General features: G+C 39.2%; 1 protein-coding gene across 1 annotated transcript in view; it reads left to right on the forward strand.

The window, feature by feature from the left end:
* exoc4 (exocyst complex component 4) overlaps window positions 1-27,690 on the forward strand; it is a 102,907-nt gene that overhangs the window by 38,357 nt on the left and 36,860 nt on the right. The window contains exon 10 of the mRNA XM_057324160.1: window positions 1,675-1,771. Coding sequence (XP_057180143.1) covers window positions 1,675-1,771 — 97 coding nt within the window. The remainder of the gene's footprint in view (window positions 1-1,674; window positions 1,772-27,690) is intronic.

Here is a 27,690-nt window from a genome sequence, read left to right on the forward strand (position 1 = left end):
AGATTGGATAGATAGAGAGAGAGAGAGACAGAGAGAGAGAGCATAAAAGAGAGTGAGAGAGAAAGGAAGCAGGTAGGACCAGAGCCATTGAGAGAGAGAGTTCTGCCAACGGAAGTCCAAAACGCTGGAGCGTCACGTGCTTCATGGAAGCTTCCTATGGAAGTTGTATTTTGAGGGATGTTCCTTTTACAAAGACAGCTTAGTTATACTTCATTAAAGGTACTTTGGCTAAATTCCAAGGCAGAACTTGTTGCAGAGTCCCAGAATGCATTGCAACAAGCTTATTGAAAATGTCATTTTAATATGGTCGATGAGGCAAGGGATATTGTGAAGAATGGAAAGAGAAATGTTGATGTCTGACATCACAACAACACAAAAATCAACAGTGAATTAAGACTTTAATTCGCTTGACTCCTTATTCCAACAAGCTCGTCTCGGGAATCAGCCGCTATTGATATTTGTGTCTCATGGCCCTGACTTATTTTCCATCCCCTGGGCAAGAAATCTCACGTAACAAGTGACTGATAAAGGCAATTAAAGCGATTCTCCACCGAGGGCTTGTGTGTGATGTGTACACGCGTGTCTTTCTGTTCTGCTCATTGCCGTTTGTCAGGATTGCTGTGCCAGGGCTCAGCGCTACGCGGTTACAGAGGTTTCTTCAGTGGCAATCTCAAAGGGCTGTGAAATTTTAATGAATAACATTGTCACGGCGCGAGAAAGATGCCGGTGGGCTGCCGAGGTGCCGCTTATATCCAGCGACCCATGAGGACACACAGACAGACACCTTCTGCCCACCGAGGGTTTTATTGATGGCAGACTCGATTCTCTTGCTGTCAATTATATTGATTACTTGTGGATGAGTGGAGGTAATAAGGATTGGAACTCTTCATTTTTTGGGACCTGCCTCATAATGAGACTTACACAGTCATGGTTTTCTTATTAACCCTGTTTGCGAAGGACGGCACAGACACACACGTGGGCAACGGGAGAGGGAGGACGGGGATCTTGAATTTCTTTGTTTTGTGTTGATAAAACGTTTCGCTAAAATGATTTTGTTTGAAGTCAACATTATCTCTGTATTGTCAAACACAATGCGGTCTGTTCAACACAATCTCCAGGGAATTCGTAACTATTTTACGAGGTGGCTAATTCGTATGAATTCGTACAATATTATTTGTACGTTTTTAGTATGATTTGCTTTCGCGCCAGTGACGTTAGGTTTAGAGGTGGGATTAGGGGAGGAGCTTCAGTGTTGCTTCTTTTAGTAATCGTACGTTTTCGTACAATTCCCATTGTACGAATTCATACGCATTAGCCACCTCGTAAAATAGTTACGTATTCTAGTGTGATCAGGTTGGTCTGTCGAATAATTTTTTCAGTAGAGAGTATCCGATATAATGTCATGTCAACATATTTGATAATATGAACTGAACTGAACTGAACAAGCTTTTGTTAAAAATCTTTTGTGCGAAAATTTTTTAATAGCTTTGTGTTAAAAGCACAGTTGAACTCAGTAAGTGCGTGTTAAGTTATGGTCGACACACATTTTCATACACTGTTGTCCCCTCCTTTTTTCAGTATTTTCAGTAGCTATTCCTGTCAAAAAGCACCGAAATAAAGTTTACAAAATAGTTTTAAATGAAAATCACTTTCATTTTTTGTTTTTATGTCTAGGTGGAGCCGATGATAACCTGATCGAGGGAGGAGAGACCAAGTTCCTTTGTAAACCGGGGGCGAGAAACATCACGGTCATCTTTCAACCATTGCTCAGGTAAATTTTCACTTATGCACCCTCCACTGCTTCATCTTTCTCTTCCATCACTTCAAGTTTTCGTCCCCCTTTCCATATTTTTCCTGCCCGGCAGCCATTACCGCATCATTACGTGGCCCCCGCTATTGATTTTGATTCGTCCTGACGGTATCAATTGAAGCGTTCCGTTTAGGCCCCGTTCGGCATTCAATTATCCTTTCAATCCCGTAATCTATTGGATCATCGGTCCAGCCCACTAATGCCCTGTCATATTACCGCTTTAATACAGAGACATATCCCAAGCATGGTCCTCCAGCCCGTGACGTGACCGGACTTCCCAATTCTCCTATTGCTTGCAATTACATTTGAGCTGTGGTGCATTGATTTTCTGTAGTTTTTCCTCAAATGGCCACTGTCACTTTTGTTTTTGGATGGCTTGATGTTGTTTGGTCTTGGATGTAGCCTCCGCTCTCAGACTCTCAGTCTCTTTAAAGAGCTGTCGGTGTTAAAACGCGCCCTGTGGTGGGTGCGCGGCTTGCTTTGCTATACAATTGGAGTTTGATTTTAAACAGAACACAACAATACTGATGTTTTCAGAGATATGTTGACTATTAAGTCTCTGAGTGTTAAACTGAAGTAAGTAATTTGGATGTGAGATGTTTGTTTTCAAAGAAATCATATAAATGACCCAATGAAGAGAAAAGCATCTTTTGCCGGCTCATATTCTATCCCCATACATTCATCTAAATGAGCCTCAGTGCTCACAATACAGGTCATGAGCAATGCGACAGCAGCCACGGGACGGGCAGGGGCATCAGACAGCTGTCTGTCTGAGATGAATGGCAGGGGATCATCGTTCAGACCGTACAGACAGCTCATCTGGTCCCCGCTGGGGTGACGGACCGAGCAAATAAATGCATGAATAAACGAGTGACTGCTCTCCACCTTTCGCCTGTTGCCACATAATGGCTGCTATCAGTCATTGTCTCCAGGAAGGAACCGAGTTGTTTGTCTTTGCATTCTTGGCGTCGGGGTTCACTTTTGTCCCTTAGTTTGTTGAGTTGAGTTGAATGTAATTTCCATAAATGGTAGTTTTGCTAAATAAGCACAATAATTTAAAGAAAAAAATGGGTAGTCTGTGGTTGGCACATTCGCACAACTAAACTGATATTACATTTAAAACGAAATAAGTGCATGCCGCTCTCATATGGATCGAACTTCTCCAGTGCGGACCGATGCTGGAGTTTGTTTTATCAGTACCTAAACTTGCGTGGAGATCAATAACGCTTCTTAATGTGACTGCCAATCAATTCGGCTTGCAATTTGTGATCAATAGATGCTGTGGAAGAGGCTGACGTTGAAGATCTCAAAGGTGTGGAGTTGATGCTTTTTTTGATTGATGCTGGGCAGGAGCAGTCCGAGGGGATCGATATTCCCTTTGGGTTACTTCACGCCGCCTTCAGATCCGCTCACTGTACGCTAATATATGGCCCAGGCTTCCACTGTACAGCACACGGGGCGAAAACACTTTGGCGAGTATCAAATCTCCAGTGATAGATCAATACCGTTGCTCCATAAAGACCTGTTTGTGTATGTGTGTGTTTATGTTTTTTTCATTGGCGGTTTATTGGAGGATGGTGGTGGACGGTTGCTTCCAGCGTCATGGATCACAGTCTAAAAGTATTTACTGCTTCTGTTTGCGTTAGTCACTTATTTGTTGTTGTTTTTTAAGTGTTTTTGGCCGTGGATGTGTATTGAATATGTTTTTGTATTTGCGGAGTGCCACAAACATTGCAGCGAGGGGAGACATAGCAGGTAGGAGGTAATTTAGTTTGAGTTGTGGGGCCTCACGCTGACATTTGAGTGGTATTTAAACCGTCCTGCCCTGACTGATGTTGGCATTTTGAAAAGGGGGCACTCTGCAGCTTGCTGTAATTTCCCCCCATGTCTGCGTCCACCCTTGGCTGTGATTAGGGCTGCCAGGGCCCAGAGTCTGTGAGATCACACCCCTGCCAGAGAGCAGATGTTAGGGCTGTCGGCCTGGGGTGGGTGGACGGATGAGGTGAGCAGGCTGGAAAGTGGGATAATCTGTGATTATTATGGTGATGTTTTGTGGGGTTTTTTATGTGCATGAAGTCAAAATGAAATGGCATTCACAACCCTGATGTATTTACGAGTGAAACAATGTCAGAGGTGGACATTTATGAAAGAGTGGGACTTTATGCAATTCGTAAGGAATTGAGTAGGTCAAGGAAATTGAAAAGGTGTTTAAAGAGGCTTTTGGAACAGTACATGAGGCTAAAAGCAGGGTTGCCAAGTCTGTAGTTTTCCAATGGAATTGGGTACTTATATACTCTTGCCGCAGGTTAAAGGTGTAAAGAATTTTGTTCATCATTAGTCATTTTTAAAGTAAAATTAAGTTATTTATGAAACAGACTGTTATTACAGTATGATTACTGCTGTACAGTGAATTCAACTAAGAAACTGTGTGTAATGCGTAATAGCGATTGTAAAAAAAAATGTTTTTTAGCATATGGCAAATTTTGAGTTTTGTTATTTGCCTCGCTTGGGCTAGTTTTGGTCTAGATTTGATAGGCCTTTATGCTGGTTTTGTTACGTAAATCTGGCAACCCTGGCTAAAGGTCAAGTTTACCCTCAAGAGCATTTCCCTCATCTTGACGCATTCCTAATGAAAAACTTTATTTTTCAAAAAACTAACATTATTTTCTATGATTACCCTATTCGATTAAAACAGCAATTTGTAACTTTTTCCTGTATATCGCCACCTCTGTTTGAAACTTAAAATTGCTGATTCATTTACGCACTTACAGTATCGTAACATCAGCTGAATTGGAATTCTCTTTAAAGTTTTAAGTTACCCAGTGTTTTTTTAAAGCGGAGGTAACACACATCTCATATAATCTTGAGTACCTATAGAGTAGTATTGCATACTTCATATCTCTGAAGAGTCTTTAGTTTAATCACATTTATAAAAGACAGATGATACAGCTCTACGATTATTTTTGAAAAAAGTCTAGGTTCTGGAGACGTGCACAGGGCTAATGCACGAGCACACAATACATCTTCGCATTATCCCTGCATAACTGTTGATTCACTATACGTTTGTGTTGTTTGCACATTATGCACGTACTTGCCGATTGCCAATAAAACAGAGACATATGACTCAGTTTCACTTACCACGTGCGGTTCATGTCCGGCATCTTTTAGCGCTGGTACCGCTCTATCTATCAGTTTCAAACGATCTGCAAATCCAGCATTATATTCACCGTTTATATAACATTCATCACCCAAATGCCATAAAGAAACAAACACAGATGAACTTCCATAACCCGAACGAAGCACATTGATGGGCTTACTCTTTCTCTCACTCTCGCTGGTTGACGTGTGAGCGTGCTTTTCTGGGAAAATTGTCCAATAAGGGACTACGAACCCTCGTTACTAAACGGGAATTCATGTTCGAAAAAAACTTTCCTGCGGAGTGTATCGAGCACAGAAATACTACATCATGTGTCCAACTCGTTTTTTGACAAGTTGACCTTGTTAGGCATAAGAAGCCAGCATGTTTAACATTGTAAAGAATTCATAATGCATGAAATAGCATGTTACCCCCGCTTTAAAGTTACCAGTTTTAACGCTGTACTTGTTCAGTAACAGATTTTTTAAACCTTTTATTTTTAACCCAAAAATATGAATTGTTCACTATTGCTTACAGCAGTCAACTATCTTATTGGGCTGGTGGATAACACAAACAAATATCATTTTCAGAGACCAATAAATCATGACTTCATGTTGTTGTTAATGTTCGAGCGTGTGCGCTTGCATTTGTAGGTGATGTGCAGTGGGTGTCAACAAGCTGACACGTACAAATACATACACGTTTACATTGCTCGTGTCAAGCATCTAAACGCTCTATATCTGTAAATGTGTCTATTCTCACATGCTCACATTACTCCTGTTCTCTCTTTACTTCCCTTTGCTCTCCTGTATTTCTCCGTCAGTTTCAAGCACAGCACACATCGATAGATAAAATTGTAGGTAATTGTTTAAAAAATGAGTTGCAGCACTTTTATTTTAGCTAGACATCTTTTTTCCTATCTTCGCTCTTTCTCACTCGCTCAGAAACACACACAAGGTATCAATTTCTTGAAAGGGATGGCAAAAAGCAATTCTGCACATCATAGAGGTGGCTATTTGAGAAGTGTCAAAACTTTCAGAGTTATTGATGCCTGTGGCCAATTTCCTAGACAATTCTGTAACTAGCAGATTTTTAAAAGTGAAAGAAGTCACTGGTGATGTAAAATGAAGACATTTCTCTAACACCGTATCACTTTGACTGTTTAGGACCACATATGTAAATGTTACATTGTGTTTAGCATGTTGGGTACATTTGTTTAAAAATCTATGTTTTCAACAATGATGGCTGTTTCTCAATAGAAATTAATGATAAAAAGTGTATTTTTAAATATATGAACCCTATTAGTACTATTCTTTTTTTATTCTATTCTATTTTATTATTTTTATGACATGTCCCTTGATTGACTAATAAGAAGGATTGACACATTTGAACCGAATTGCACGTTCATTAGGTTTTATAAGGTTTGTCTGGTTCTTTTATTTGTATGTAGACAATCTCTTTGCATTGTTCTGAATTCTGTTAGCACTTTTGCAAAAACTGCAACAACAAACCAGAGCAAGAACTTCATTATGCTCGAGTAAACACAAGCTGAGAATGAAACACATCTGTATGGACCAGAAGCCGTAAGGAAGAGCTTAGAGTTTCCTTATATCAAAACCTTATTTCTGGTTAATGCCTGGTCAGTATTGCACAGTTGGTTTATGTAATACGCTAAAGTTAGAGTTATTCTTCGGAAAATATCTGCCAGATGGTGCCACACCAGCCTCCTACGCCAAACTCTGGCATATTCTTATCTTTGCAAGGTGATAAAGAAAGATGTTTAACAGTAGTTAAACTGTTCTGCCATTTGCACGTTATCACAGTTGGATAAAACAGCGTTTGCCAATCAGATGACAGCGATGAAAAGTGAGGGTGTGCTGATAATTTTAAGTGGCTGCTATCCCACAACTATCAGTAATGTCTTTTAGTCTCACTTGGTTGAAATGTGCGCTGACAGAAGAGCAGAGCAGAACTTCTCTCTTATCAAAGCTCCCTGTTTCTGTGCTCTTCTACTACAATCGCTGTCTTCCCAGTCTTCCTTGTGTAGGAAGACAATGCCATGGATAGATGAATGCATGAGTGAGTGGATAGATTAATGATAAAATGGATGAGTGGGTGGGTGTGTGGATGGATGAATGAATGAGTGGGTGCACAGATGGATGGATGAAAGAATCGATGGATCAAGGAGGTCTGTAATACGTGGAGAACTCATTCATCTGCATGGCAGTTGTTTGAAATCTTCCAACTTTGCTCATGGGTATTGCAGCCAATCATCTGTGACTTTCCTGTTTTACTGAAGCAGATTCAAATTTAGTTTTGGTAAGTCCATTTTTATTACACAGTGTCTATAAAATTAAAAAATCAGCATTTAAAACTCGCTAAAAAAATTTACTGAATTTTTCAGGTTTTTTTTTTACAGATTTTCAACGTATAATGTTAAAAACTGAATTTTCTGTTTTTTTTTCAGATGATTCATGTATTTTTTTTAAATACACTCAAAAAAATGTAAAATTACAGAAAAACACTGCAAATTTACAAGAAAAACGGGAAAAACTGTTATTTTACAGTTTATTTCTGGCGCCCCATCTGCACCCAAGCTGCCAGAAAATTTCTGGTTTTAACAGGATTTTTTTTACAGTTTATTTTTTAAAATATGGTCAAAAACCGTAAAGTTTCAGAAAAAGACCACAATCCTTATATCCTGTAATTTTACAGGAAAAGTGTTATTTTACTGTATATATCCATCGCTCCAGCTGACAGAAAATTTATGTTCTATTTACGGAATTTTTTTTACAGTGAAGACTTTCTCCAGAATTCTCCACATTCCTCCTTTCATTCTGTCTGGCTGGTTCATACATCATGAACATCATTCATCATTTCAGCCCTTTTTTGTTGACAATGATCAGTGCCCCAGATTTTGTTTTGCTGTCTCATTCCTTTATAAATGCTGTATTTATGAATCCGAAAGGACAGAAGATGCACTAAACTCCAGCCTCAGCACAATTATCAGTGCCATCTGATTCGAGAGGGCTGTAGAGGATTTGTTTAGCCTCAGTTCTGGTTTTTGTCAGGCTATAATAATCTTCTGTCAGTCGCTTTCGATGTGCAACAAACATTTTTCACATAAATGTGTCTTTCTCGCTCTCTCTCTGTCTCTTTCTCCCTTTCCTCTGTGTTGACAGAGATTAGGGGTGAGCCATCGATCCTCTGCGTGTATGTGAGCTTTGTAGCGTCTCAAGCTGATTCGGTGTCCTCTCGGAACGGAAAGGACAATCGGATCCAGCACATTTACTCTCGACAGACCACCACAGTTTCGGTTAAGAGATAAAACAACTTGCGTATTTTTAGGAAGAGGGCTTTTTAGAAAACCGCGCAAGCCCACTTCAGTTAGTTGTCGCTTTGGACCCGGTTGGATCGTAAGCTTCAGAAATGTATAAACTTAAATAAAAAAAAATGCTCCGTATTCCTCTCCAAACACATTTAAATTGAACTTGATTTATTTTGAATTGATTTTTATGATAAAAATCCCCAACGATATTTGTGAACATAGTCTGCCTTACATCAGTATGTTCACCATGGCAGCTCCATGTGCATTTGTTCAAATCCGGCATACATTAAAATTCCACATGAGCATCTGAGCTTTAACACAATCCTTTGCCTGCGCCTATTCCTTCTTTATTTAAATCTTTTCTCATGTATCCTGGGATTTTCTTGGGTAAATAACCACACTCCCGCACATATCGCTCTGCATTATACATCAGAGAGAGAGAACACCGAATTGGAAGCAGATACATTTTTTCTCGGTAAAGGTTAGAAAGCAGGCGGTGGGAGCAGCGCGACTATTTGTTTTGCACTGCATTGATGGACGTCCGTGCTTATGAAGGGGAGGGGGGTGAATCGCTGCTGTGCTGTCTTCCTCTCATATACGCTGTGGCTTTATCTCGCAGATGCCCTTTATCTCTCTCCTCTCCGCTGTGTTCCATGCATAAGTAAATACTAAAGAACACAGTATTGAACAAAAGAGTCACTGTGAAAGTGCCACTTCAGCAAGTTGTCTGCATGTCTTTGTAACTTCGGATTTAATAAAGCTGTACAGTGGCCTGAGAGTTTGTTTTAAATTTGATGGGCCAAAATGGGTATAAGCCCTGTTTTTTATTAGAAAAGGTGAATAATTCCTTTTTAATTTAAGTTTGTGAGTTAAAAGGTGTTGTGTATTGCCACAGCTACAGCTACACTTTCTGTTGAAAGTATATTTTCTGTCACAGTCAAACAAAGGTACATTGGCAAGCTCTGAAATGACATACAGTAGATGCATTATGGGGGATTGGTTTTGTCGTGTTTTTCTGTACCACCGGGATATGTTTGGTGGTTTCCTAATTTCTTTTGATTTTTTATGTAAAAGTATACTACCTTGCTATTCTTACTTTTTGAGCATATAGAATCTCTATTATGCTTAGTATGTACTGGGTGCTGTATTTTAAGTCTTGTTTTCTGAAAATTATTCAAAAATCTAAATGAATTTAATTTATGCTCAAAAAAAGAAAAAGTAGCTGCCAGCGGGGTAAGAAAAATAAACTTAAATTAAGGTTTACCATTTATTAGGTACTTAATTCAAGTTTATTTATTTTTTCTTATGCCACTGACAGATATACTGTCATATAGGTCATTTTGCTTCTCAAGTAAATGTTTCTTGATTTAATAATTTTTAAATAGATAAGTATACTAAGAAAATAATTTTTATCGCAGTGTTGACACTTAATTTCATTCATTTCTCATGATTTGTCATGATTGATACCAAATTAGTGTCAATCATGAATTTTTTTTCATTTTATTCTGATTGCCTAAAGTTTGCACATTTCTGCACAGACTGGACGACACTTGCATAATTAAATCTGCAATGTAATGGGAGTCATGTGACAACAATGTAGCATACTTTTTGAATAGATGTGTAAATGTTTATTTTACCTGCTGGTAGTATATGTTACAGTATATTTGGATATCGTTGCTGTCCTTCAGAAACCTTGTATGTCCAAATTCGCTGTTTTTCAGGAAATGAATAAAAAAACACTTTACTTTTAGAGCTGGGAGTAAACGATTATTTATTAAACGATTAATCTGGCGATTATTTTATCGATTAGTCGACTAATCTAACGACTGTTTGGACGATTAATCTAACGATTATTTTTCTGTTGCTCGATTAACAAAAACCATAATGTATCTCAAATAAATACCAAAAAAATCTATATCAATATCAAAAATCAATCTACTAATTGATCAATAGTGATCAAATCAATCTAATAATGATCAAAAATCAATCTACTCTTAACCTCATTGCAGTGCTATGCTATGATTAGTTTATTTGAATGCTAACGTGGCTATCTAGCAGCTGTGCACTTTGGTGGTGCTAGGCTAACCAAGTAACCAATGCATCTTAGCTCTCTGTGCAGTTTGTTCGTGCTAGGTTAGTAGCTAACGTCAGCTACTCTAGATAGCTGTGTTCTGCAGCCGTAAGCTAGCTTCCATTCAAGCCAACATTAGATGATAGCTAACGTTAGCTAAACACAGCTGTCTAGGCGCCAGTAGCTACCTAGCATGAACAAACTGCACGGAGAGCTAAGATAGTTAGCTAGCACCACCGAAGTGCGCAGAGCTCAAGCTACACAACACACTACTGTTTTTTTAGGATTTTTTATTTTATTGGGGCTTTGTTCGGAATTATGTGAGGAGGTTGCTGTTTCGTCCTCCATTCTGCAATGTTTTGGTCTCCCACGTGTGTGTGGCGAGCTGTGGCGAGGCGTCAACGCAAAAATATGACATCGACGTCATCGACGCGTCGCTACAGGCCTACAGTATGTACTTTAAAAATGATTAAACTCTTTTTAATACTTTTATTGGTTTGATATGTGCAAAACCCAGTGACAATCACAAAGGGTGACTAATAATAATGATTTATGACAAAAAAAACCTCACTTATGGTATCAAGTGTGACTGTGTCTGGGCAGCACAAAAAAGTTTTGTTCAAAAGGAAGCTGCTAGAATTGCCCATATTGTCTCTACGCGATAGCCTGGAAAAGTGTGGATAGAGAATTAGAAAGCCTTTGTCAAGGTGAGGGCCTGAGGTCCTTTAAAGATTGGATGTAATACAAATGTCTTTGTATGGCAGCTTCTATAGAGGTTCATGTTATTTTACTGTATATACACACCCTTATATGTGTTATTTCGAAGCCCTATGCATTAATAGAATGTTGCTGCTTTAATAGCTTTTCATGGCTTTTTTTGCAAATGTGTTGTTGTTGGTGTTGACACAAGCCTGCGGGGGTTTGCTGTCGTTCAGACACAAGTGCTTCAGAGAGGTCATATGTTTGCGGTGGCTGATAGGACCTTGCTTTGTTCAATTTCATCTTAAAGATGTTCATCTAGAGTATGCATTTGGTTTTTCCATACTAGACACTAGAAGTCATACAGGTAGGGCAGTCTACGTGTTTTTAGCTATGTTGTGTACATCCACTTTTTCGTCTTCGCTTTTCCCACATGAAGCCCTGCGATGAGACCCCCACATCCTCACCTCATCTGTCAAAGGCCGGCCACGGCGCACACACTCGGGGATGAAAAAGGACCAGTGTCGTGAAGATCTTAGAAAGCCCATGAATCCTCTTCGGCGCTTCATTAAAGATGCAACGCCAGCCCAGTAGCCTCCCTAATGCAGTGATAGTCATCACTACAGCCAGGAATAGCCTCACCTAGCTACATTCACCTGGCTATGCATTAAACATGCATCATTTCTATTTCTCTCTCTCGGGCCAGACATACAGTTACAATAATGGCCAAAGACCATCATATAAGCGCGGTGTCCCTACCAACAACCTTTGACCCTAGAAGAGCACTGCTATCCCTCCGGTTGTCAAGTGAGACGGCAGTCACTGCACCGCTGGACAGCGGCCCATTAATAACGGTAGTGGGCACTCCTACACACTCTGATATACCATAATAATGAAAGCAGCTCCTCTCACCTCTATGCATTTCATTTTAGCCTCCACAGACTAGATTATGGCCCAGATGGGAATCAGATGAATTATAGAAGACGGTTTGGACTGGATTTGCAAGTCTTTGGCAGGCTCTAGTGTCTCTTTCTCCTTTATTTGAATCTGTTTTTTTTCCTCCGTGTCACCTGCCAGTCACCTTTGACCTTTTGTGTAGATGTGACCCTAGCAAGGTTATGGGATCTTTTGCAATATTTCTATTTTTCTTTAACAATTTCCACACACTCTCTGACCTTTTGGTTGCTTTTTTGTTGGTTGCATCATTATTTTTTTTTAGAGGACTTGGTGTAGAGTTGTGTAAGCATCTGTGTTTTAGACTTGAGATAAATAAATAGATACGTCTATCTATTGTCTGTCTAAATAGATATGTAACAATTCAGGCCATTTTCCATCGATTTTCTCTGTGCAGCCTTTTGATACAGGCATTATCCGATTTCTAGAGCGTGTACTTAACATTTGAAACCTGCTACCCGACCTGAGCTCGGCTGCCTGGGTTTGGGGTAGTTTTCAATGTGCATCAGAGCTATTATATTTTATTTTATTGTAGTTTTATTAATATTCTGAATTGGCTTTTATTTTTATAGATTTTTTCGTGTTCATTTTAGTTTTTTCAATTTTGTCATGGTCTTTTCTAATGTAATTATTTATTATATTGCTATGCTCAGCTTAAACTTACTTCAGTGTATTGCTAAGGCAACATTTCCAATTTTTCTTTTAGGTTAAGTTTTTATAATAATATTTAGGCTGGGATTTTGTATTATGAAGGAATGGACTCTGATGTCTTGCCATATCTTCTCAAACCTCGTCAGACATAAAAGAAAAGGCTCAGAGCTGTTTTTCATGCAAATGGAGGTTGCAGAAAGTTTTGAATACAAGGGTGCCAATAATTGTGACCAGGGTGTATAAGAGACTTTTTTTTTACATAATGTGGTATTCCCCCCACTTCAAATTGTTTTACTTTAATGAAATGTTGGAATTTTGTAGATTTGTTTGTATAAAAGAACAAAAGAAGAAACAATGCAGATTTAATTTTATAGCCTCCTTTGCTCATATTTACCAAGGGTGCCAATAATAGTGGAGGGCACTGTATATGTGTGTGTTTGTGTGTCCTTGCCTCTTTGTGTTTCACCTCCCGTAGCGGAGGGCAGGTGCCACTCTCTGTTAGCGCTGAGCCACAGAGCCCTGGCAGCTACATCACAGCAGCCTTTGATTCGCCAGCCTTTCCAGGTCGACGAGCCGATGCCTGATAATAATGTTGTTTGATTGCTGAAGTGGAGAAGTAATTGATTGATCCTTTGGCGCGTCTGGGGTCAGGCTTCAGAAGAAAGCTGCTCTCCGGTGTTGATTTGTCAGGGAACACATTCTTCTCTTTCTCCTGCTCCTTCAATCGACGGAATTAGCAAGGGAGGAAAGTAAGAGAGAAGAGAGAGGCCATTTCAAAACCGCAAGCTGGTCGAAATGGAGGAAGAGTGGGCCGTCTTGCTGTACATGTTAATAAATGCTAACACTATGCAATAAAGTTGTGTTTGTTAAAGGAATGGTTCACCTTCAAAATGAAAATTCTGTCATTATTTACATACCCTCTTCTTGTCATTTCAAACCTGTATGACTTTCTTCTGCACAAAAAAACCCAAAAGAAGATATTTAGAAAAATGTTGGTAACAGCAAAACGTTGGTCCCCATTGACTTGCATTGGTTTTGTGTGCATACAATAGAAGTCAATGGGGACCAACGGTTTTTGGTTACCGACATTTTTCAAAATATCTTCTTTTGTGTTCTGCAGAAGGAAGAAAGTCATACAGGTTTGAAATGACAAGCGGGTCAGTAAATCTTGATAGAATTTTCATTTCGAAGCTGAACTATTCCTTTAACATTAGTAAATGCATTAGCTAACATGAACTAACAATGGGCAATAGTTTTTTAACATTTTTTACGTAATCTTTGTTAATGTTAGTTGAATACTAATAGAATTGTTCATGTTTTTTCTAAATGTTACTAATGGTAACAGATATATTTTTTTTATTTAGAAAATGTATTAGTAAATGTATCATGAACTAAGATTCATCAATTCTGCAGTATTGTTAGTTCATGTTATTTAATGCAGTAACTAATGTTAACAAATACAACCTTGTTGTAGTTTTTTTAGTGTTACCGAATAATTGAAAATGTGAAGCAGTATTTCTATTTAAAAAGCACTTGAATTTACTGTAACTAATATAATTTCTTGACATTTATGTTGTTAATATTTAAAACTTTTGTTGAATAGTGTAATCAATAGCATAATAATTTTTTGCTTTGCTATTGGTAATTGGCATTGAGAATTGCAAAATTCTATTGGCAGTAGTATCAGCTGATCTTTCACGCATGATGACCATGATGATAACCCTGTTAGAGGTTCATACATAAAGAAAGAAGCTGGACATTTAATGACTAATACACTTAAATTAGATTATTGGATTGGACAATCTATCTTTCTACATTAATTAAGCTCGAGGTTAAACGCACTCTACTCTGCCCAGGGTTACTGCCCAGTGAGAGAATACAAATTAGAGTTCAATGCAAATAATAAAGCATATAATTGACAATTACATGTGATGACCGAAGAGCCGTGTTGATGACCTGATCAGCCGACTGCAACCATATGCTTCCTCAGTGACCGCTGCGGGCACATTTTTTGTGGGTGAAGCAGACCTACTGATAAGTAAAAGTTGGCAATTTTGGACGGTATTAAACCAAAAGTCACATGCAAAAAAATAATCGTGGTATCCAGAGTTTAATATGTCTATTGCTTAAAATCCAGCAATTTGAGTAATTCAGATATGGTGACCACTTTGTGTTGATATTGTGTTATATTATGCAAATAAAGTTGATATTTTTTCCCTATACTATATTGTTAAATAACTTTTTGATTATATAAAATGTAAAAAACTTTGAAATGACTTGTAAAGCCATTTTAATTGTACTTATACATTTAAGGCAAAATACATTATATGTAAGGAATGGACCGAACGAGCAGAGCTATGTTTTTAAACTGAGAATTGAGATATTTCTAATGATGAATCCAAGTTTTTGGCGCTGGCATTGTGCCTGCCATGCTGAGCAGGTAATAACCCCCCGATTAGGCTGTTTATATGAGAGAATAGATGCAGAATACCAGGCCCAGCTCTCTGGAGAAGAGACGCAGAGAGATAGAGGAGCAAAGCAAATTAGAGAAGCTGAATATAGGAACAGAGAGTGAAGATGGCTGTATGTGCTCATTTCTTTCTCATGCTAGTAACATTTCCGCCACTTGTGAAAAGACATGCTGTGGTTGAATCGCCGGCATTCAAAATATCTGAATTATGTATGATTCTAATGATTTTAAAGGCAATGCATATATGTACTGTAGTCAACCACTATTTGCATTTCTTGTAAAAATGTAGTCGCAACACATTTTAAGTAATTTAAGGAAACCTGCTCACGGTAACTAAAACAAGCTGTGTTTCATTCCTCCCTCACGTCCTTTATAAATGGCTCTTATTCATGAATCTATAGAGTTGGGTGTCATATTGTTGCATTAGTGGAATGTACTTTAGCTTTGAGGCGAGCCAGCTGGAGAATCCCTGGTGAAGCCATAGGATTCAAATTTGATTTAAAACATGATTTACTGCATTTACTCCAGGCTAGTCTCTCTTTTCTGTCTATCTCGTATTCAAATGAATCTGTTTGGGAGTAGACCTGGGCGATGTGTGCAGTCTCTGTGAAGCTCTTGCTGGCAGTCTGATTGTGTTGGGGGCAATGATACAGCTCACCTTCATTATCGTGGGCGGCTCTGTGTCCTCTCTGAAGCCATTACTGGTACCTCCGGTAAGCGTTAGTTAAGGTAGTGCTTCTAATTTTTGCGCTAAAAGACACCAAAGAGGGCAATTAAGGCACAAGGCTGCATTAATTGCCGTATAGGTATTACTTTAAAGTTGCTAGCGTGTTTATTTTTTTTCAGTTAATGGTTTTACAAGGCATTTGTGACTTGTGCTGCCCTGGCTGGCTAAGCATATTGCTCTCTCTCTCTCTCTCTCCCCCCCACCACTCAACCGTGGTCGAATGCGTGTATGAGCTGTAGTTGAATAGTAAAATAACTTTTCAAAGGTTATATTTAAACCAAAACCAAAGAAAATTTGAGAAAGTATATTTTGCATTATGGAAATTACAGCCTATTTTAGACGTTTTATTTTTTTGCCTTTTTGTGACAATTAAGCACATCTTTATGCATACCCTTTATCTGATGCTGCCAAATCGATTAATAGTGATTCATGTTTACTTTACATAATATACTGTGTGCGTGCGTGTGTGCGTGCGTGCGTGCGTGTATATATAAATGCGCACACATACTGTGCGCACACACACACATGTACTGTATATACAGTATAACAAATATTTACATAAATGAATATATATGAATGTATATTTAAATACAATTTATATTACACATATTTCTTCAATATACACAAATATGTTTGTGTATTTAAATATACATACAAATATACACGCTTGCAAATGCACACATGTATATTAAAAACACAAACATTTAATTTTGAATCGAATCATCTGATTAACCGATTTGACCGCATTAATTTGATTGCCATTACGATATTAATGTCATTATCTAAAAGGGCTTTATATTATTTAGACACGATATAATTCCTTATTCTTTTTCAACAGAAATAAACATTGTCTACCCACTTTTAAGAAGTTTTGTGTACAACTCTAAGTATGTGATTCTACAACACATGGATTTAGTTTGTTCCATTTTTTTGCTAAATCGAGCACTCTGTCTGCTGTCAGCGTTTGCAGGATAATCCGATTCCTGAGCTTTCCAGCCTTGCATTTTGATGCAATACACCCAAATACGTTTTTTTTTCTTTGCACGGATATATGAAGAAAACAAGCGAATGTTCAAGGAAAGTGAGAATATGGGAAACCTAACACATATCCTAATGAAATTTAAGTCAGCGCAGAGCATGAGGGAAAGAAATCCATTATGTGGGATGTTACTGTTTCACTCACGGCAGACGAGTTCCGTGAAATTATATTAGTTGTGTTGTAATGCGATTGTGCTATGTGTGAATATGAGATTCTAATGGATTTGAGGACATTACAGCAGTCTTTATCTCAAGTATTTATTCCTGCTGCTTGCAAATGTAATTTGCTAAGTACGAGGCATCGGTGGGGTTCTGCTTTACGCGCGATAGGAGACCGAATAGAAGAGGGTTGAGGCGATTCTGCAGGGAAGAAATGCCATAGCAGATGGTTATTGAGAGAGCTGGGGAGATATTAGATGCCGGGGAACTTACTTTGGTCTCGAGTGGGAAGAATAACAGTTTCGAAGTGTGTGTCTGGCTGAAATGGGCTCTTTTCTTTGATGGAGAGCCATCAAAAGTCTCTGTTTTATGGGCCACATGAATCCCAGGTGCAGGCAGTCTGGACTGCTGCGGTTTTTCTAATCAAACCAAGCAGAGGCTGACAAGATCAGGATTGTTCTCGTTCTCTCTTTCCTACTTTCTCTTTCAATTTCTCTTTTCTCTGTCCAGTGTTACCATCGAGCAGAATATACCATATTTGACTTTCATTTTCATTAAAGCATGAATTGAGAACTCAAATGAGCTCCTTTCATTTTCTTGCTCTTTTGGAAGTCGAACGTACGTGAAGCCAATTTTAGAGATGGTTGAGAAAACTCTCATTACGGAGAGCCACTCTACCCATGATGCCTTTCACTGCCTTTACAGAGATACCATCCAAAACTGCTTATAGTATTTTTAGATCAAAATGAAACGTAATGAAGACAACAAAGAAAAACATCCTCGTAACGTTTACCCGGTTGATTCGATTTAATTCTGCAACCAAGCAGTCGTCGTCTCCTCCAAAAGATTATTCAGAAAACCTGTTTCATTAGTCGCGTGTACCGACAGTATTCTCTCCCGATGATATTCTTTGGGATGCTGATACTAGATGATTGGTGGAGGAGGATAGATGCTTGTTTTATTTTGAAAGGTTTGACAGCGGAGCCCCAGATTGATTGATTTTCTTTTCCAGTTATATTGCAAACAAGCTAGATACTAGAATTGAACTGTAATTATAGAGCAAACTGATTCATGATTAGCATATGCCTACGCATTCCCAAATGTTTTCATCAGAATTTGCAGTCAATCGTCATGCAGTAATAAAGAGAATTTGCCAATACTTTCTGAACCCCATGGCATGTGAGGATGTTTATCGGAATGTTTTTGTATTAAATTTTGTTTTATCCGTTTTATTATCAGCTACATTACCAGTCTCATGCTTTATTTATTTACCTTTTAGAATAATATTTAACTCATCATAAGTATGTAATAGCACAACGTTAACTGTGGAATTTATGTTATGGCTAAAAGCATCTAAAATAAATAAACTATTATAGCATCTTTAAGATTGCCACCCTTTGACTAGAATTTGCTAAATCGTTCTCTTGGCATTGTATCCAGATTATTGACCTAGCTTTTTAAGGAGTGTTGAAGAAGTTCCTACCCAGATAGCAACAAATTCTGGACCGAAACTTGCTTAAATTTGGCCAATCTGGCTTAATTCTGGCATTGCTTTTTTTCACACTCTTTTGACAAATTGCATTAGGGCTCACTGCATTTTCTTCATTATTTGGTACAAGTCATCCATTTAAAAAATATTTTTATTAAATATGAAAAAATATATATACCTGTATATATTGATAAAAATATTTTGATTAAATATTTTGACTAAATATGGGAAAAATGTGTTTTATTAAATATTGAAAAAATATTTGTATGAAATATTGAAAAACATATTTTGTGTGTTCTAGAGGAAAGAAATTCCTAAATTGGCACAATTATATATTTGTCTACAACAGTAACATTTAAGCATGCACCTTGATATTAAAATATTTTAAGATTTCATTACAAACAATTTAGTTATGCATTTCCAAACTTTTTACAGATACTGTACTAGATATTGCTGAAAACACAAATTCAAACACAATTTTTAACTATATATATTTATGTATATGTATGTATTTATATTTGCCTAGATGTATTATATAGATTTAATATATAAAATTACATATTTTTGAATCTTACATTTTTTTTAGGTTTTTTATTTCAATTTCATCTTTATTTTTGTAGAAGGACAAGCAAACTAAGCCATGTTGACAATCATAACCTAGACAAACACAATTAGACACAAGTCATCTTACCTGCTCATGTTTTTCTTTATCTCATTTACAATAATCTTTAAAAGCGTAAAACAAACTAGCTCTGATGGGTATTGAGCTTGTTTACCACCTGCTGCCTACCATAATATTTATGTAGCATTCTTCACTGAGTACTTCATCACTCACATGGACACTAATCACAACGGAAGTACTGGTTTATCTCATCACATTAGAAACACACCATTGCTTCTCTTTTCCATCTACAAACACATTTCACTTTCATCCTCAGTTCATGTAAGGCTATCCTCTCTCTCTCTCTCTCTCTCTCTCTCTCTCTCTCTCTCTCTCTCTCTCCTCTGGTCACTGCTGTTTCTCATTGATCTGAATAAGGACAGAGAAACCGCAGACAATCGCCCGCTGTCAACCTCAGCATAAACCTCCAAACTAGTTGAAACCAAGCTCAAGGTTATCCCCTCATTCCAGAATAACCCTGCATGTGCTCTCCAGGTTCTTAAAGATAGACAGCTTTGCATTCCAGCGAGAGGGTCGTCTGACCTCATCCTCCACATGCTACGCAACCACCCGAGCACCCCTGATCGTCTGCGCCCCACACACCTGCGATAGCCAGACACGTCGACTGTTTGCACGCTAATGTGAAACATATATATGACAGCTCAGAGCAGAGGTGATCTCGGCGGTCGTAGTTGAATCGAAATTTGAAACATATTATTTTGCCATGGGCGTTGCCACGTTCTGGGATTGACGCGCCTCGGCCCGATAGAAATATCAAGGACTAGGCCGCAGAAAAAACCTGATTTAATAAGTTGCTTTTTGAACAACACTCTATGAATTTAACAAAAATGACCTCTGCCCTGCCCCCACCCCCTGCATCTAACCGCATGACGCTGTATTTGTATCAGACAACTGTGAAACCCCCATTTTAGGTTTTTCACCTTTCAATCCTCTCTTTCAATGTACAGCCTGACTGAAACGACAAAGCCATTCATGGTTGTACACAACAGTTAATGCCTGCTGGGAGAATAACGGCTAAAACACGAGAGCTGATGGTAAATGTGATGTTTATTCCAGTTTTGCAAATGGTTGTACACTATAAGTACTATAATGCCCCTCTTGTTGATGGAAAAGGAGGAAAACCATCCCATTTTACCAAAGCACGATTCCTCCGTTCACGCGCTCTGTATTCACTGTAATATGCGGTACAGTCAGTGTTGACCAGCTTTACGAGTCTATTGTATGACACCGCCACTATAATGATCTATTGCTGGGGTCGCTTACAGATAACAACTACCCTTACCTGCTTTAAAGCCCCTTATCTGTCTGTGCTTTGCAATATATCCTCTGGTCCAGAGAGAAAAAGCACTTATTTTAAGTCGTGGTGTCTGCTGCATTGCAGTGTAGGGTCTTGGAAGGTGTTAAGTGTAGTTATGTACTCTAGCCTCCGCGAGGAAGGGACGGATGCATTTGTCTGCTGCTCTGGAGACCTTAAGCATTCTGCACTTACGGCAGGGCTGAGTCATTGTAAGTCACGATTCTCACCTTAAAAGCTGCGGTCTGTCTTTTTGGTTAAAAATAAACAAAAATGAGATATTGAGCAAGCACATAAAATGGTGATTGAAGGGATTGTATGACTTTTTATTCTTGTTTTAAAAGAATGTTGACTTGCATTGGTTTTGTGTACAATAGAAGTCAGTTGGTTGTTCGGTTACCAACATTTTTGGACAACACATTTTGTGTTACTTTTAAAGCAACACTTTGTAGTTTTTTTTACCTTAAAATAATGTCTCTAAAATTATTTTAGTGGTAGAACAACTCTTAACTGGACAAATTCTACTGCCGGTGCTACCTGAGCAGGCTCATTGCGGCTACAACCACACTCTGTAAGTTCTGTGTTCGGGTTGGTACACACAGCCCCGCCCATCCCTTGCCTGCGGAAGAGTGCGATATGGTTTCCAAACAACTTTTCTGCATTCGCCATTTCCATCAGCTTAATAAACAAATTCAAGTGTATTGCGCTGCCCGTGGGGAAGCTTATACAGCGACATTATTTACGACACTGATAACAGACAATTGCGCTTATCAACCACATGGGGCAACCCGTGAGCAAAATTTCTATAGTGTTGCTTTAACTCACGAGTATGTTGTCCCTTTTATTTATTTAATACAAAATCAACACAAAATACATAATTTGTTACAATTCCATAACACACAAATGTGTTATTATTTAACACATCCTTTTTGAAAGTGTATAGTTCTTGTCTAGCCGCCTGAGTGTAGCCAAATTCTGGTTGCCAACTTCCCCCTCCAAATTTTTTCATTTGTAGACCAACACCACACAAGTTGTTAGCGAACAACACACTCTGTTTCTATTTTAAAGTTTGTGCAGTCCTCCACCGAGAACGTTTTCTAAATTCACAAAGCTGCTTCTGTCTCCGCTGTCACCTCTGAGGACCAGCCTTCACTGTTTTCCACAGTCGGCCCATAAATCATAAAGCTGGCCCTGGGCCGCGCTCCCTGGCAAAGCCTCTGTGATTTAATTGAGTCCTTCTCTTCCTCAGAGATCCAGGAGCTGGAACACAGAGCGTTTACTGGGTTCCGTTCCGTAGGAGACGCTGAGCTCTAATTGAAGGAGCCCTAAATTGTTTAAAGGCCCGTCCGCCAGTATAAAGCCATGTGCCCCCCCCCGGCACCTGCCTGCACTACAGAGACCGCCACTAGCTTTATAAAGTCCCATAACCCCCTCTTGCACTGTTTAGAGCGCAATTGTAGTCTCTATTAAGACGGAAGTCAAAATGGGCCCGAGCGATTCGGCCATTTTGTGTCTTGAAAGGGAGCTTGATTAGTCCAGATCCCAAAGGGGGGTTGTATTGTTACAATTGTAACACTCTTCGCCTTTTAAACCGCACAATCACTCGCCTTTGCTCGCTCATACGTACTCACACACACGCGCTGTTATAACCGCGCCTGATGCTGTTCACGAATGCACGCTCGCGTTAAAGGCAGCGCTGCGGGCCAATCCCAGATCCTGCACTAATGGCTCAATTTGCAGTTTTCCTCCCTCGCCTGCACCACGCAGGGTAATAACAACCCACCGGTGCTCTAAAAACAAATGCTTTCAGAGAACAAAAAGACGGACAGGTTATTATCCAGTCCAACGGGTCGGTCGGAGGCCACATGGGCAGTGGGTTGAGTTGGGGAGGCAGTGATGTATGTTTTTGTAAGGCATTTTGAAGAGGAACTCTTTAGTGTTGCACACAAGTGGGTTTAACATGAATATCTGCATAAATTAGTAATACAATTTCATCTGACTTTCGACTATGTGTGGATATAGTTACAGTGGATTTTAACAAACCTCTTCCTTATGGAAATTAACCATGGTTTTTCTATTGTAAAAGTGGAGTAACTGTGTTTTTGGTGTACACAATTTTTTAAGGGGATAATTCACCCAAAAATGAAAATTCTGTCACGAGTTACACTCACTCTCTAGTTGTTCCAAACCTGTAGAAATTTCTTGGTTTGGTTGGAGACAAAGAAAGCCATTTGGAAGAATGTTAGCAACTGACATTTCAGGGGCACCATTGACTACCATAGTAGAAAAAATTATAATGGTAGTCAAAGGTGCCCCAGAACGTTTTGCTTTGCTACATTCCTCAAAATATCTTCTTTTGGGTTGAACAGAACAAAAAATGCAATTATTTTTCCTACTATGGTAGACAATAGTGCCCCGGAAATGTCAGTTGCTAACATTCTTCCAAATATCTTTTTTTGTGTTCATCAGAACAAAGAAATTTAGACAGGAACAACTTGAGGGTGTTATTCAAGACAGAATTTAGATTTTCGTGTGAACTATCCCTTTTATTGTTCTAAGTTTCTTGAGAATTGCTTTCTTGAAGCAATTTTAAAGTATAACATACTTTTTGTAAAGTATATTCAGACGTGGCAAAAGGCCACTGAGGTTGTCATGGAAGAAAAGAGGACCGAGATAGTAGGTGGCAAATATTTTAAAAGAGTGGAAAAGGCAAAGCTTAAGAATGTGAAAGTGAATTCGGGAAAGGGTAATTTGTCACCAGGGGGACGTGTCGGGCAAACGAGGCGATCTCATTTCCTGTTGACGGCGGGAATCCAAGCCTCTGGTCTTCTCCATGTGATATATTTCACCTAGTTTAATTGGGCTAAAACGCAGCATTCTCTCTCGCGCGCACAAGCGCACATACTGTAGGTTTTCTAACCTCAGAGGTAAAACTGTTGTCGCTAACCAGCATTTCATAGCTTTCACAGAAATGCAGCTCATTACACAATTTTTGGTGTGTGTGTGTTTGTGTAAATAATGTTGTTGTACAAAGGTAGAAAAGAAGCGAATGCAGATTGAACTTCCAGGAGAATTTGGCAATATCTCTCTCTCTCTTTCTTGTTTTCCGTGTGTTTTAGTTAGCCTGCTTGTCCATCGCTTTCCAATAAGGCATCTCCGTCCCACACCCATTCTGCTTTTTTTCAATGTGTGTGTGTGGAGGATCTGCAGCAAACAGCAGGAGGTCTCCGAGCTGGTGGGCGTCTGCGTGGGTTGGCCATATTCATTTACCTCACCGCTGTCTGTGTAGGAACGTATCAAAAGCTAAATACGTCGCATGGCGAAGCCAGTTTCGATAGTAACCTGATAAATAGAATCGTAATGTTTTTTAAAGACACATTCCCTTCATTAAAGCTGCACGGAGGACTAAAGAGATATTTACAGAGAGAGCTGACACACTGTCATCTAGTGGCGTGTCTAGGTATTTTGCAGAATTTATAAATGGTCTGTTCATAGATGGAACCATGCCAGTCCTACTAAATTATTTTTTACAAATACATAATTAGCTTTGTAATGAGATGAGGCATCAGCTATTAAAAACCAGCTTTTGAAGCGTTTATTGTGTCGAAATGAAACAAATTAATTACGGTCAATAAATTCCATAAAATCGTCCCACACAGCAGTATTTTTTATGATCTCAGATCCAGTTCATTTAAAGGTGACTTCATGTTGCCATTGTGGGGATTTTTCTCATATTGTATTCACAAAGCCTTGACTTTTTTTCTTTTGAGATCAAAACATGCACAGTGTTATTAGACTTATTTAAGTTTCGCGAAGCTTATGAGCTTAAAAAATTAAACTTTTGTCACAATTTACTTACCCTCTTGTCATTTCAATCCTGTATGAGTTTCTTTCTTCTGCAGAACACAAAAGAAGATATTTTGAATAATGTTGGTAACCGAATAACGGCGGTACGCATTCAGGTCTATTGTATGGACACAAAACCAATGCAAGTCAATGGGTACCGCTGTTGTTCGGTTACAAACATTGTTTAAAATATCTTCTTTTGTGTTGTGCAGAAGAAAGAAAGTGATGCAGGTTTGCAGTGTCAAGGGAGCTACTACAGTACATGATTTTTGGGTGAACTATCACTTTAAAGTGGGCTACACCTCAACCCGAGTTCGAGTATCTTTCTTATTCAATGAAAAGCTATATAGGCCTTTTTGTTATAAAAGCTTAGTAATAGTATCTTATTAAGTTAAAAATATGAAAGAAACTCGCTCTTGAATGCTACAAGAAACTCTGCTATGCAAAAAAATATTGAGGCATAAAATGTATATTAAAGTCTTTGATACTTTGATAAAGCATAATTCTAGATAGTCTTTCATTTCTAGATAGAAACATCTAGTCAAAAACAGAATAAAAAGAAAACTTTATAAAAGCGCCGCCTGGCGAATCTGACGGCTAGTACGTGTTTCACTTGTACAAGGGGGCGAACGAGCGCTCTGCCTTCTCATTTCCTCGCTGTTCTCCCTCAGATCGCATAAACCTCACTGTCAGTCTTCAGAAGAGAACATTACACCAAACTGCAGCATGTCCATTACACAAGCCAACCTACCCAGCTGCTGAGCTCATCTCACCGAGCCAACGACAGGCAGCAAACCTCAGGGCACTTTACTCTTATTAAAAATGACTCAGCCACACTACGCTTCATTCCTTCAGTCAATTCAATAGGCTTCCAGAACGCACACATACATATTTACACCACAAGGATTGTGGTTTAATTACTGAGCTCGTGATTGGTCAGTAGGAGGGAGGAAGAGAAAGAGGTTGACGTACCGTGTTACACGTGTGTGTGAATCTACAGGCGGGGTGCTCCGCGCAATCCAGAGAAAGCCCTGGGCATAGACATCTGTTTTCTAATGACAGTTAATTAGATGCTGTTGAGCGCAATCAGAGGCAGTCGCCACTAATAAACTGGGACTCGCGTGTACGTGTGTGAGAGAGAGATTGCAAACTGAATGCTTTGATTTAGAGAAGCGACATTTGGTGAAGTTAGAATTGTTTGCTGAGCAATAACAGAGCTTTAGATTTAGCTACAAATAGAGGTGCAAAGAAAATACGGATAAACATTGTGGTTAATCACAATAAAAAGTAAAGTATACAGTAGGTCAAGTGGGTTTCTGTATAGCTCAAGAGTGTTGCATTAGCAGCACAAAGGTCATGAGTTTGATCCCTAGGGAACGCACATACTGAAACGTGTATAGATGTACTGTAAGATCATTAGGTTAAAAGCGTCTGCGTACATGTAAGTAAATATAGAGTATGTATGCGAGTACAGAATGTGACATCATCTATACATCATTTTTATTGATTGACAGATTTTATTGATGTCAGAAAATCTGGACTACTCTGGAGACATTTCACAATACTGTATATCTTCGGTTGTGTTACATGGAATAAAGAGTCATATACAAGTTTTGAGTGATTTTGTTTTTGGGGAAAATATCTCTTCAAGTTTGCTTCTTGCTGACATTGACCATTCTGTTTCAACCCCAAACCCTAAATCTATTCAGCAGTCATAGTGATGCTTGCCTTAGAAAGCATCACTAATGAACAATGTTCCTGTGGCTCCATACACACCCCAAAACGTGTTTATTCACAGCGGGATTGTAATCATTACACCCATTCGTCTTTCTCATCAAACATGCTGTGTCATTCCTGTTATCCTCTGGATGGATTACAATCATCTGTCGATTACGCTCCTGATCGCTCGGCTGTAATTCTATTTCTGTGGGAAGAGCGTAAAGGCACCCAGCTCTGATTACATGCCATAATCCCCTTATTAGCTGTGAGTTATGCTTAGAGACATCTCATCCTACACTGGAGGGGGGCTCAACACTGTTACTGCAGCTCTGCTCTGATCCCAGATCAGTTTGTTACAACTGGTCATGACAACAACCATACGGTCCAATCAGTGATGGTGACACCTATCGTGGGGTTCCTTCCTTCCTTCCTTCCTTCCTTCCTTCCTTCCTTCCTTCCTTCCTTCCTTCCTTCCTTCCTTCCTTCCCTTCCTTCCTTCCTTCCTTCCTTCCTTCCTTCCTTCCTTCGTTCCTTCCCCTCCTTCCTTCCTTCCTTCCTTCCTTCCCCTCCTTCCTTCCTTCCTTCCTTCCTTCTTCCTTCCGTCCATGCATCCTTCGTTCCGTCCGTCCTTCCTGCCTTCCTTCCTTATTCTTCCCTTCCTTCCTTCCTTCCTTCCTTCCTTGCGTCTTTGTGTCCTTCCTTCTTTCCGTCTTTGCGTCCTTCCTTCTTTCCTTGCTTGCTTGCTTCCATTCGTTCTTGCTTGCTTGCTTCCGTCCTTTATTTCTTTCTTTCTTGTTTGAGTCCTTGCGTCCTTGAGTGCTTTCTTTCTTGTTTGCTTGAGTCCTTGCGTCCTTTCTTGTTTTCTTGAGTCCTTGCGTCCTTCCTCCTTTCCTTCTTGCTTGCTTGAGTCCTTGCGTCCTTCCTACTTTCCTTCTTTCTTGCTTGAGTCCTTGCGTCCTTGAGTCCTGCGTCCTTTAGTGCTTTCTTTCTTGTTTGCTTGAGTCTTTGCGTCCTTTCTTTCTTGTTTGCTTGAGTCCTTGCGTCCTTCCTCCTTTCCTTCTTGCTTGCTTGAGTCCTTGCGTCCTTCCTCCTTTCCTTCTTGCTTGCTTGAGTCCTTCCTTCTTCCTTCCTTCCTTCCTTCCTTCCTTCCTTTCAACTGCAAAGTGTGTTTTATTTCTCCCTTGTTTTTCTAAGGGGGTTTTCTGGGGTGCTTCTGTCATCACATTCAATGTGGTCTCGCATGTGACGTCTGCCTTTCTCGCTTCTTGATTCGGGTGAGGCAGAACTCGATTAACTGAGAGCCAACGAGGCTTTATGGCAGCTGTCACCTTCCATTTACCTCATAACACCATGATCACGCAGACTTATTGAATAAAATATATTAATACCGAGAGATGATCTCGTGATGGAAATCTCTGCGGTACGCGTTTGTATGCGTGTCACCGTGTGTCTATGATACAGGGTGAAACCGAAAGCATTAGATGCCATCTGGTGTGAATAGTTCTGGTGGAGGACATTTTTATATCAGTGACATAATGAAGTGGAGATGGAGTCATTATCTTTCTCTGTATTTTTAAACCATGCCAAATTATTCAAGAAGCCCTGCCATATATCACA

The sequence above is a fragment of the Triplophysa rosa genome, linkage group LG24 (assembly GCF_024868665.1).
Source record: "Triplophysa rosa linkage group LG24, Trosa_1v2, whole genome shotgun sequence".
In the NCBI taxonomy this organism is placed as follows: Eukaryota; Metazoa; Chordata; class Actinopteri; order Cypriniformes; family Nemacheilidae; genus Triplophysa; species Triplophysa rosa.